Source organism: Pan paniscus, chromosome 1 (assembly GCF_029289425.2).
Source record: "Pan paniscus chromosome 1, NHGRI_mPanPan1-v2.0_pri, whole genome shotgun sequence".
In the NCBI taxonomy this organism is placed as follows: domain Eukaryota; kingdom Metazoa; phylum Chordata; class Mammalia; order Primates; family Hominidae; genus Pan; species Pan paniscus.
Window position 1 is genome coordinate 110,555,232 of NC_073249.2, and position 13,598 is coordinate 110,568,829.

Below are 13,598 nucleotides of genomic sequence, written 5' to 3' on the forward strand. Positions count from 1 at the left end.
CAAAACATACCACTTACTTTTATGATGCCCTGCCTCTGCTTGCATGCCTACCTTTGACTAGAGTACCACTCATCCACCATTCTCTTCTTTTGGTGAACTCCTACTCATTTTTCAAGACCCAGCCAAGAGCCATCTCCACCCTTCCTTGTGCCCCTCCTAGAATCTTTTGAACACCCTTCATTTTAAGAATTTCTCACATTTTATAGCTAGACTAAGCTTTTTGAAGACCAAGTATATTTTATATTAATATTACTTTAATTTGGGTAATGTATATAAGCTTAATTATAAAATATACAAATTTACTATAAAATCCTTGAGCAGTTAGCATATTGGTTTTTAAAATAGGTTATAATTAAATAAGACTAAGACTGAACAGATACTCACCCTAAACTCCAGGCTACATAGTAATAACTTATACATTCAAATATCTTTTTGGTATTTGTGGATATAAGGCTTTCAGCTCTTCGACTTTAAATTCTAGAGATAACAGGGGGTCTTAAAGATGATTTAGTATAGTTCGTCTCTGAAATGAGAAGTGTTTTCTATAATAGCTGCAACAGATGGTCCTGTAACCTCTGCATGAATGTTCCTAGTGACAAGAAGTTCGCTAAAATACTTTTCTGTTACAGTTAGTACTACTTCAAGTGGGACCAACATTTTCTTCCTTATAACTTGGTCTTAGACCTTGCCTTGTACAGTTGGAGTTCTTATCTACAATCCTGATGAGGATCTGTAAACTTCCTGAAATAACATGCAAATTCTGTATTTATGCACATTTTTCTTGACAAAGGGTCCATAGTGTTCTTTCACCAGATGCTCATCGTAGTTTATGACAATACCCCAAAGAACTGCTGCTTGAAAAATGTAGCACAGAATAAATCGAAATGAGATTCCTTCAGATATCTGAAGATGGACATCATATTTGCTAAAAGCATGCTCTTCTTTAGAAGAAACACCACTACTGTTTCAAACTGTTTGTCCTCCTGTTTGTCAGTGTCTCATGCAATATGACACACAGAAATATATATAAAACTCAAGATGTGGTCTAAATCTGCATATATACAGTGAGATCATGGACTCTCTTTAGCTGAATGCCATATTTTTATGTGACATACAGACATTTGGCTCATATTGACTGAGCCCAGTCTTTTGAAAACCTAAATGCAGAATTTTACATTCAAATAGCATGTGTGAATGTGGCTATTTAAACTGCCAAGTGTTATACAAATATGATATCATGAAATCTGACTGCATTTGTTACAGACTGTTAAGATTATTCTAAATTCTGATTTAACTACTCAATGCATTAGCCATACTTTCTAACTTAGCATCACTTTCAAATTCAAGAGGCTAGCTGCTCTGAATCTATTCTGGTTTTGGGGGCCGTCCAATTCAAATCTCATTCTTTGCTCAATTAAATTCTGTTAAATTAAAAAAATTAATAGGCAAGTCTTCTGACCCGTTATTCAAATGGATAAAAATGTCAACCTGAAAAAGTAAATTGAGAGCTCTGCAACTTGCCAATAAAAACTTCCCTCCAGGGAGCCACAATCACTTAATCAATGAATATTCTTTGGCTGTAACTATTTAATGATAAAAAAAACACAAAACTTTTTTTTTTTTGAGATGAGGTCTCACTATATGTTGCTCGGGCTGGAGTGCAGTGGCTATTCATAGATGCAATCACGGCTCACTGCAGCCTTAAACTTCTGGCCTCAAGTGATCCTCCTGCCTCAGCCTCCCAAGTCGCTGGAATTACAGGTATAAGCCACCATGCCCAGAATTTAAAAAATTTTTAAGATTCAATTCATGTACAGCATCTCTGATATTACTTACGAAGTGCTATGTGTGTTGCATCCTCTAAAGGATAACCACGTTTTGCAGAATTGATGACACAGAAGCCAACAGAAGACATTGACTGCTCTCTGCAACAAAGGGAAAACACAAAAATTGCACTAGAAATATCAGTAATACATACACAACAATACACAAGTAATTTCAAAATCTAGCTCAACTTCTCCTTTCCTCCCTCTTCAACAAATCTACTATAATAGCTAACCCAACTGTACTACTCAATAATTCTATTCATATACAATTTAATTGCACTCTTTGGAGGATATATATCTCACATAAAAACTGAATAAAAAATGGGAGAAGGTTAAATTCTCAAGTCACTCAAATCTATCCCATTTATCCTGCTAAGTTTGAAAAGATAATTCTATTGTCAGGGTCCTCCTAAATCACCTAAGTCCCTCAAAATTTGACTTCCACCGCTAGGTTTTTAATCTTTAAAAACTGGGGCCTTTATCTTTAAAAACTGGGGCCTTTAACAATGTATGATATGCTATGTCCAGAAAATGAGTAGACCATACTTTGCTAGTTGAAGTACGTTTCTGTAGCAGCTATAAAGGGAACTCTCAGCTGCTGTGCGATAGCGGTTCTTATATTTAGGTCCCACTGTGTGAATGATGAACCGGGCAGCTAGATTGAATCCTTTTGTCAATTTTGCTTCACCTGTTCGGCACCCTGGAAACAATGGAAACATACATAAGTTTGGATATGTTAGGAAAACAGAAACAAAAACAAATGAAAGCATGAAACTGAGAAAGTATTGAGAACTTTGAGAAATTTCAGTTAAAAATACAGACTGAACACAAGCATTTATCTCTGTTACTTCTGTTCCCAAAATGACAGTGAAGCAATACAATAGGTATAAGCACAGAGACAGATAAAGAGAATGAGAAAGACCATGAAGCAGATAAGCATCATCAAAATTTTGGAAGGTAGAATGTCAACTGACTAGTAACTGACTCAACAGAGCAGACAAACCTAATTGCTTGCAGAAATGAGATAACTAATACGAAGCAAGTTGATCTGTACTGAAAAGCAGTGTTGGATACAAGACAGACTGCTTTGATTCAAATCCTGAGTTCCTGTCAAGACACTCGGGGCAGGGGCTTAGCCTTGTTACAACTCAATTTCCTATTTAAGAGGGATACTAGTAGTACTTACTTCACAGGATTAAACGAGTTACTATATGCAAAGTGCATACATGCATAAGAAATTATTGTTATTATTACTAGAGAATGCTAAAAAGGCTCAGAAATTGGAGCCCTAAGTACTTGTAAAGGCTATGCTGTCAAGAGGGATGTGGTGCTAAAAAGAGGAGGTCCAGTTAAAAGTTTGTATAAAAACAGTCAAATCTGCAACAACCCCTCCCCCAGCCAGCACAGTAAGGTGATGATTTTTTTTTTTTTTTTTTTTTTTTACCACCAGAGCAGCAGGGAAGAAGTTTATTCTCTGGAGATGCTCAACTAGAGAGTTTCTGGATTCCAGAACCCCAGGCACAGCTGAAAAGAGGGGATTTAGTTAAAGTGTTATACTTAACAGTGAAAGGTCTAGCCCTCTGCCCCTAAATGGCTTTCAAAACAGACATCTAGGCTTACACTCCTGGAGGATTCCTTTCCAAGAAATTGAGAGGCCCAAACCTAAAGGACCTACAGATAACTGGGGAAAATTCCCCAATAAAATAACAGGCAGGAGTCCCGTTCTGTCATATGCTTCAAGACCCACCAGGCAATAACCGTTGCCCACTGTTATGAACTGAATGCTTGGGTTCCCTCAAAATTCATATGTTAAACCCTACCCCCTAATGTGATGGTATTAGGAGATAGGGTCTTTGGGGGTAATTAGAATTAGATAAGCTTATGAGGGTAAAGCTTTCATGAATGAGATCTGAATCCTTGTAAGAGTCTCCAGAGAGTCTGCTCCCTCTCTCTGCCACGTGAAAATACAATGAAAACTCAGCAGTCTGCAGCCAGGAAGACAGCCCTTAGCAGAACTTGACCATGCTGGCACCCTGATCTTGGATTTCAGTCTCCAGAAATTTCTGTTCTTCCTAAGCCATTCAGCCTAGGATACTTTGTTACAGCAGCCTGAAATGACTTAGACACCCATGTGTACAAAGTTTCCCATGAACTTTTCAGTTCTTCCATCTTAAATCCAGCTAACACTTAAGGATCACCAGAAAGTGAGAAAAGCCTCTAACAAAAACTAAAAGGGGAGACTAAACACATGCTCAAGAAATAGACAACACAGGAGAAAAAAAACTTAAAATCAGAATGTCATAAAAACAAACTATTCAGAGAACAGGAAATGGCACTTATGTAACTGCTATAGCCAAGTGAAAAATATGACAGCAGAAATGAAAAGTTCAATAGAAGGGTTAAAACTAAACTTGAAGGAATCCAGAAAATAAAACAAAAATAAATTGAAAATAAGAGATAACAGATGAGAAAACTGAAGAATTAAACAAGAAAATACAACATCTAATAGGATTTCTTCAGAGAGAACAGAGAATACAGAAGGAAGGAAATTATTAATGAAATAAAACAAAAAAATTTCCCAGGATGGAAAGACATCAGTTTCTAGATTCAAAGAGCCCATAAAACACCCAAACCATATGAAGGCAAATCCCTGTAAAATTTAAGAGCACTAAGAAACAAAGATGAGATCAGAAGCTCTCCAGAAAGAAACCAGTAACATACAAACAATCAGGGATAAGAATAGCACAAGACTTCTCAACAGCACTAATCAAAGTAGAAAACAAAGGAGTAGTGCCTTCAAATTTCTAGAAAATGATTTCCAAACTAGAATTCTATTTCTAAGCAAATTACCAATTAAGTACGAAGGTGGAAGTAAAATCTCAGTAGTTTTACCCTATTGCATTCTTCTTTAAAATCTCCTGGTAGATTTACTCACAAAAATGAGAGATCCAATCCATCAAACAGAAAAAAGGATTTCCCAGGATGATGTTAAAAAAAAAAGTTCCAGAACAGTAACTGTGCAGCAGGCATAGAGAACAGTCTAGAGAGGAAAGGGAGGATGGAGGGTTCCAGGAGGGACCTTGGCAAGAAAAAAATGGAATGTAAGGGTCAAACTGTTATCTTCACTCCAATTAAGAGAGCCATCTTAATATGAGTAACAGTCCACTAACAGGTCTAACATGATACAACATTAAGCAGACAACACAACATCACCTATGAAATATTTTAGGCAAAACTTGACTCCATTAGACATAATGTCAAGTATATAGGAAATACAAACTAAATGGCACCTCAAGTAAATCAGACAAATCTAGAAGGAGGAATACTGTGAAAAATAAGTGGCCTTGTTCAGTCAACAAGTCAGTGTCATAGACAGGGGACTGTGCTGGATTACAAAATACCACACACACAGAGACAAATTAATAAACATAACAAAAAGATGCAATGTCTGGTCCTGGATTGGATACTGGTTTGGATAAAATAGCTGCTGCAAAGGACATTTTTGGATCAGCTGGAAATTTTAAATATGGTCTGGGTAGTAGATGTAATTTCAGAAATTAAAAGGTGGAATTCATTTGCTGAAGAAGGCAAATTGCAGAATATGTACATGATTACCTTATTTTGAGAATAGCATACACATAATTATTTTGGTATCAAAAGATATAAGAATGTATGTATACATCCACACCCACATACAGGTTCATACAACAAACAAACCTCACATAGGTTTAGTTTCATAAAATTTCTAAATTCACAAAGTGAATATAAGACTGATTTTTTTCAGGGAGGAAATTTAGGTACAATAAGCCAACCCTGCCTATTCTAATTTTAGTATTGATGCTTAGATACTAACTGAATTGACATATGGTTTTATGTATTTTCTTATCAAGGATTCTAGGAACACACCATGATTATCATTCTCCCTCTTCAATATGATCCTTTTTCAAGTATTTGAAAATAAGTACTGTTTCCCCCAAATATTCTCTTCCCTATGCTAATCCTAGCTCTTTAAATAATGTGGTTTCCACCATGTTAGTAATTTTCTATTAGGGGTACCCCAACTTATAGTAGTAATAAAAGACATACAGTTCTTGTCCATATGGAGTTTACAGTTTAATGGGGATACAGTTATCACAAGACAATTTACAAGATTACAATTGTGATAAGCCAACAAGAGAGAAGTACTGCAGGCTGGCAGAACATACTATGGGTGGTCTGATCTATTCTGAAGTAAAAAGAAATAGTGCTTTGAGGAAGAGATACAAGCCAAGACTTAAGAATAAGGGTTGACAACTGAGAGAAAGAACAACATCAAGTGCAAAACTGGAAAGGAGCTTGTGACAAGGTAGTGAGAAGAGATCAGTTTGGCTCAAGCATGGTAAGGAAGGGAAAAGGGGGCATGGGATAAGCCTGGAGAAAAGTGAGTAAGATCTTGCAAGGACATGGGGATCAGTTTAAGGAGTTTAGAATTTAAGTTTAATGAGAGGCCACTAAATAGTTTGAAGTAAACGAACAATAAGGGGTTTACACTTACTGGTTATGTGTGGACAATGGATTTAAGAAACGAAGAATGGATGTAAGGAGACCAGCTGGGAGAGAGGATATGGCTGTAGTCTAGGCAGGGAATGATGGTTGCATATGCTAGCTGCTGGAGACAATGGTGACAGACAGAAATAGATTTAAGATTAATTTAGGGCATGATGATAGACTTTATGTGAGGGATAAGAAAAAGCGAAGTGTTAATCCTAAGGTTCCTTGAATGAAAAATGGAATGGGAGGCTGGGCATGGTGGCTTACGCCTGTAATCCCAGCACATTGGGAGGCCGAGGCAGGCAGATCACTTGAGGTCAGGAGTTCAAGACCAGCCTGGCCAGCATGGTGAAACCCCATCTTCACTAAAAATACAAAAATCAGCCAGGTATGGTGGCACACACCTGTAGTCCCAGCTACTCGGGAAGCTGAGGCAGAAGAATCACTTGAACCTGGGAGGCGGAGGTTGCGGTGAGCCAAGATCACACCACTGCACTCTAGCCTGGGTGACAGAGCAAGACTCTGTCTCAGGAAAAAAAAAAAGAAAGAAAAAGAAAAATGGAATGGAAAATAACGCCATTTTACTGAGACAGAAAGTGTTAATCAAATGATGTTTCCCTATCATTTTAAACTTACTGCAAAACTTTAATATTCATCTCTGTTAATTTTTTCATTTTTTGGCTTATACTTCCAGTCACATGAAAATCTTTAGCCTCTCATCCAGTATCTCCTGTTACTCTTTTCAGCTTTTTATCATCTAGAAATTTGGAGAGTCATGTTTGTTTTTATTAAGTCATTAATAAAAATGTAAAAAGGGGATAGGATTAAGTATGCAGCCCTTTAGTAATAACCTGAAGGTTGGCACTGATTCATTAAACAGACAACTGGGGCCTAATAACTAACACCTAATAACTAATACTTGTTGAACACTTAGGATGTGCTTAGCACCTAATGTCCATTATTTAATTTAGTCTTCAAGATATTAGTTTTTTCCATCTCCAAATATTTATTAAGCTCTTACTATATGTCAGGAACTGAGGTAGGAACTACTATTACCATCCCCATTTTAGAGATGAGGAAGCTCAGACTCAGAGGTGAAGTAACCAGTCTTAAGTCACACAGTTACTAAAGAGCAGAGTTATAACATGAATCTCAGCTTGGAGACACTCAAACATGCAGTTTAACATTGAGGTTTTACTTGTATATTTGTGTTAAATTTTCTTATTTTCTTTATTATCCATAAGTCTAGCTCTTATGTGTATGTAAGCATACACACATGCCATTAGGAATTTTTCCAGACCAGCTTCTCTGTTCCTTTCAGCAAAGAACTTCTCAGTATTATCTTCAATATCCTTTCTAGTTTCTACATGTTCTTCATGGTATCTTGTTTTGCAGTTCAGTTACGGCCATTTCCCCCACTCTGTCCTTACAGTCAAAATTCAGTTTCTGGATCAAAAAATGCAATTCTTCCCATTCTATCCCTTCTTTCATAGAGCCAGCACTTATCAGTATTCCTGTTCAAGTTCTAATATTTTTATTAGGTTAGAAACCAGTTGTCAGTGTTAAATGATAGAAGGGAAGGAAAGCAAGATTTCATATAGGTTAACTTTGCTGTTTACATTTTAAGAAACATTGCTGTATTTCATAAATAGTTTTTATACAATGGGAAGATTGAATTTCACAGCATTTCATTTGGGCACAAATAACAAAGGGATGCAAGCTCGGTAATTTAACAGTTTTTCAGTTCACGAGGAGAGTCATCTCACAAAGCTTTTCTTGCATGTTTTGTGCAAGAAAATATGCAGCCAAGAAAATGCTACCAAAGACACAGCTACAGTGATTGTCATTTAAAATTCAGGACAGGACAAAGAAGTTTTACTGGTAGTAAATTCTCAGGACTCAGTTTTTAACACATTTCAAAATGTAATGAATTTTGTTAAAATGGAGCTTTCAAAAGCAGTTTTTATTTAGTTTTAACAAAAGAAAAACAGCTACATCTACAAAATTTTCCCACAAAACATGCCTCTTTAAGGTGGAGGACATCAAAATGAATGTTTTCTAAGCAATAATATACGAAAGAAAATTCACTCACCTTTAAGTTTCTGGAGATCTTCCTTCAAATCAGGCCCTGCAAGCATGAAGATACTTTCTGACACAGGATTCTTATCTGTGAGACTTTCATTGCTGGTATTCACAATGGCTGTACAGTTCAGTAATGCCACATCTCCTTTCCTGAAGAAACAACAAAGAATGAACAAGTGTGGGGAAAAAGAAGAAAAGAAACCTAGTTTCTAATTATTTCAAAACATTTTATCCTTGTCTTTTTCAAAATGTTGGTTTTGCTAGCTCACAAGCTAAGCAATAGTAGAAAAGAAATTTCTGACTTAAAAAACAATTAATCTGGCATCTTAGATCTTTAATGCAATTGTTATAACCCTGAAACTCACAAAACCACCATGTTTAGAAATAGCAGCATTATTTATTATGGCCAGAGAGTGGAAACAATCCAAATATCCATCAACTAACGAACTGATACATGTGGTATATCCATACAATTGAATATTATTCAATCCTAATAAAGAATGAAGTACTGGCCGGGCACGGTGGCTCATGCCTGTAATTCCAGCACTTTGGGAGGCCGAGGCAGATGGATCATGAGGTCAGGAAATCAAGACCATCCTGGCTGACACGGTGAAACCCCATCTTTATTAAAAATACAAAAAATTAGCTGGGCATGGTGGCAGGCGCCTGTAGTCCCAGCTACTCAGGAGGCTGAGGCAGGAGAATGGTGTGAACCTGGGAGGCGGAGCTTGCAGTGAGCCGAGATCACGCCACTGCACTCCAGCCTGGGCGACAGAGCAAGACTCCTCAAAAAAAAAAAAAAAGAATAAAGTATTGATTTGTACTATAATACAGATGAACCTTGAAAACATTATGCTAAGTCACTAAGAAACACAAATTTTATTGTATTCATTCCATTTATATGAAATGTTCAGAATTGGCAAATCTGTAGAGACAAGAAAGTAGATTAGTGGTTGCCCAGAGGGATTAAGGAAAAATGGGGAGTGACTGCTAATGGGGCTTTGGGCTGATGAAAATGTTCTAAAATGGACTGTGGTGAGGGTTATGCAACTCTATGAATATATTAAAAATCACTAGATTGTGCAATTTGAATTGATGAATTATATTGTATATGAATAGTATTTCAGTAAAGCAGTTTTTTAAAGCAATGAACTACTACTGATACACATAACACAGATGAACTTAAATCCATCATTCTGCTGAAAACAGACCAAAAAGCACACAATTCAATTTAAATAAAACCCTAGAAAATGCCAACTAACCTATAGTGACAAGAAGATCAGTGGTTGCTTGGGGATGGGGAGGGAGGGAAGGGCAGGAAGGAGGAATTACAAAGGAACAGAAAAAAAAACTTTTGGAGGTGACAGGTATATTCACTATCTTGACTGTGGTAACGGCTTCAAGGATGTATTAACAGAAGTCAAAACTTATATTGTATACTTTAAATATGTAGCTTATTAAATGTCAATTATACCTCAATAAAGTCATATATGTATACGCAAAGCTGTATTTCAACAATGCTAGGGCTTTAAAAAAGAGGTTAGAATAAATTATGAGAAAGTGTTATCTCCTCATGATATGATGTAATCAAAAAATTACCAAAGAACCACTTTTCCATTGACGTCCTTATTATAAAGAAAAGGTGATCGAACAGTGTCTTCCTGAAATATTTCAGCTGTAGTATCAGAGGAATTTAATTCATCTTGGCATGAGTCACCCCAGCTTGGTAGTGTATCCACATCCACAAACTGGGAAGGTGCACCTAAGGGATCCATGGAATGGGAACTTTGATTTCTCTTTTCCCAAAATCCTCAGCAATTCAATATTCACTGGAGACTTTAGCTTAAGAGAAAAGAAAGAATCACTTTAATAGAGAAGCACAGATATTACTTGAATTCTATTAAAGCAGTAAACAAAATTCCACTGTGAAATATCCCAATAGTATATTGTGTGATTATAGCCTCTTAAAAAGTCCATTAAAAACAATGGACAACAAAGAATTGCTACAGAATTTCTAAAACAGGATTAAAGAGTGATTATTTAAGCATAAATTCTTTTCAAAGAATTACAGCCATTAAAATAATCACAGGCCCACCAATTCTACTTTCCAGAAACAGGACTATTCATTCAACATTCACTGAGTGCCTACTATTGAAAAAAAAAAAAGTAATAGATGCTGCAAGAGATACAAAGATAAACCATATGTATAATTTAAAGTCTGATGATAATGTGGAGGATGTACTGAGTAAGACAAAATGAAAAGCTGGGAGGTTACTGCAATCAAGTAGTAAGAGATGATAAAGGTTTCAACTAGGAAAGGAGATACAGAAGGAGGCAAACATTTAAGAGGCAAAATACAAAGGAAGGATGAACAGGAGTTGACAATTTACAGGATATGGTGTGTGAGACAGTGATATGGTAGGTGGCTGGTGGTACTGAAATACAAACATTAGAAGAGGAGGGTGTTGGAAGACACACAGCGTCAAGTACTAGAGAGAAGTAATGGGAAATTCTTTGTTGCTAGAGAAAAGGAGAATCAATTTGCCTATGAGTCAAACATCTATTTCAGTAAAATGGTATATTCATTCATCGAATAAATCTTTGTATTGTGTCACTGCACTCCAGCCTGGGCAACAAGAGCAAAACTCTGTCTAAAAAAAAAATATTTGCAAGCATCTATTATGTGTTAGATACTATTCTAGGCACTGGGCACACACTGGTGAATAAGAGCAAGTCCCTGCCCTTCAGGAGCATATGCTTCCATGGAGAAGACAGAAGATGACAAATGATAAAGAAACAAGCGGGTATCTAACAGAATGACTAGAGAAGTAAGCATTATGAGAGAACAGGTAACATCTCAGTAGAAAGATACAATGAGAGAGCAACCACATGAAGCTCTGGGAGATGTTTCAGGCAAAGGAAATGGCAAGTGCAAAGGCCAAATAGGCAGGAAGGATCTTGGTATATTACAGGAGGAGCAAGGAGGCCAGTTTAGGAAAAGCAGAATAAGCTAGGTAATGAGTGGTAGGTGATGAGGTTGGTAAGAGAGGGAAAAACCAGAGGATACTGTTTGTAAACTATGGTAAGAAGTTTAGATCTTATTCTAAATATGAGGGATGCTATTAGAGGATCTTGATCATGGTAATGATTAAATATAAATAATATTTGAAAAGAATACTGTAGCTACAATGAAACTGAGATGGGGCAAGAGTAGATGCAGAGATCAATAGAAAATGACTGCAATAATTTAGGTGAGATGGTAGTGATGAGAAATGTTAGATTTGGAATGTATTTTGAAGGTGGTGTCAACAAGACTTAAGAATATAGACAGTAGGGAGAAAGAGCAGAACCAAAGATAACTTCTGGATTACTTGCTTACACAATTGAGTAAATGTTATGCTATTTACCGAGAAGGGAAAAACTGGAGTAGGTTGTAGGGTAGAGTGATAACCAATGGTTTTTTTTTCTTATGTCTTTTTGGGTGTGCTACATTTGAGATGCTCATTCTATGACCAAGTGTTTATGTCAAACATGCAAATTGGTTATATGAGGCTAGAGCTCACAGAAGGTGGGGCTAAAGATATAAATTTGGAATTCTCAGCATATGGATGGTATTTAAAGCTATGGAAACTGGACAAGATAGCCTAGAGAGTAAATGCAAATAGAGAAAACAGATCCAAGGACTGAGTCCTACAACAAAACTTAGAGGCTGGAAAGAGGACAAGTCAGAAAGTGAGAGAGAGAAGGAATGCTAAGAAAGGAAGGTAAACCAGGGAAGCATGGTGGCCTAAAAGCCAAGTGAAGAAAACATTTCAAGCAATACTTGAGAAGTATCAGTTAAATGATACTGAAAGGTTGAGTAACAGGACTAATATCAGGGGAACATGGCTCCGATAATTCAATATTATTTCATGTAGGTTCTTTTCTATTTCCCTAAGTGTTGGCTGGTCTGAGAAATAAAGGGAAAGAGTACAAAAGACAGAAATTTTAAAGCTGGGTGTCCAGGGGAGACATCACATGTTGGCAGGTTCCATGATGCCCCCCAAGCCACAAAACCAGCAAGTTTTTATTAGCAATTTTCAAAAGGGGAGGGATTGTACGAATAGGGTGTGGGTCACAGAGATCACATGCTTCAAGGGCAACAAAAGATCACAAGGCAGAAGGTCAGGGTGAAACTAGAATCACTAATGAACTTCCATGTCCCGCTGTGCACGCATTGTCAGGGTTCAAGAGCAGAGAACCGGTCTGACTAGAATTCGCTAGGCTGGAATTTCCTAATCCTAGCAAGCCTGGGGGCGTTGCAGGAGACTAGGGCATGTTTCATCCCTATCTACACCTGCATAAGGCAGACACTCCCAGGGTGGACATTTCAGAGGCCTCCCCTGGGAATGCATTCTTTTCCCAGGGCTGTTAATTATTAATATTCCTTACTGGGGAAAGAATTCAGTGATACTTCTCTTATCCGTTTTCGGTAATAAGAGAAATATGGCTCTGTCCTGCCCTGCCCACAGGCAGCCACACTTTAAGGTTATCTCCCTTGTTCCCTGCATCGCTGTTATCCTGTTCTTTTTTGAAGGTGCCCAGATTTCATATTGTTTAAACACACATGCTCTACAATTTCTGCAGTTAACGCAATCATCACAGGGTCCTGAGGCAACATACATCCTCAGCTTATGAAGATGACAGGATTAAGAGATTAAAGACAGGCATAGGAAATCACAAGAGTATTGATTGGGGAAGTGATAAATGTCCATGAAATCTTCACAATTTATGTTCAGAGACTGCAGTAAAGACAGGCATAAGAAATTATAAAAGTATTAATTTGGGAAACTAATAAATGTCCATGAAATCCTCACAATTTATGTTCTTCTGCCATGGCTTCAGCCGGTCCCTCCGTTTGGGGTCCCTGACTTCCCACAACACTAAGAACTGATTAATGGGTTTGGTAAGTTGGAGGTTGTTGGTAACAAGAAATAAATAAGGGCAGACAGATGATCAGGGAAAGAAAGTTGGCATGTGAACTTTCTCCCCCCCAAATAAATGTGCAGTTTAATGAGCTATTATGAAGGGAACACCCCTAGAACCACCACCAAAGTCAGGAGATAGAACTGTGCAGGCACCCAGAAGTACCTCCATGTGATCTGTCATGATCTCAACCCC

General features: G+C 37.3%; 1 protein-coding gene across 1 annotated transcript in view; it reads right to left on the reverse strand.

Annotated features, from left to right (window-relative positions):
• GDAP2 (ganglioside induced differentiation associated protein 2) overlaps positions 1-13,598 on the reverse strand; it is a 92,936-nt gene that overhangs the window by 73,408 nt on the left and 5,930 nt on the right. Inside the window, exons 2-5 of the mRNA XM_003806292.7 lie at positions 10,038-10,280; positions 8,449-8,588; positions 2,373-2,526; positions 1,837-1,925 (exon numbers count right to left, since the gene is read on the reverse strand). Of these exons, the coding sequence (XP_003806340.1) occupies positions 1,837-1,925; positions 2,373-2,526; positions 8,449-8,588; positions 10,038-10,213 (559 nt within the window). The 5' untranslated portion in view covers positions 10,214-10,280. The remainder of the gene's footprint in view (positions 1-1,836; positions 1,926-2,372; positions 2,527-8,448; positions 8,589-10,037; positions 10,281-13,598) is intronic.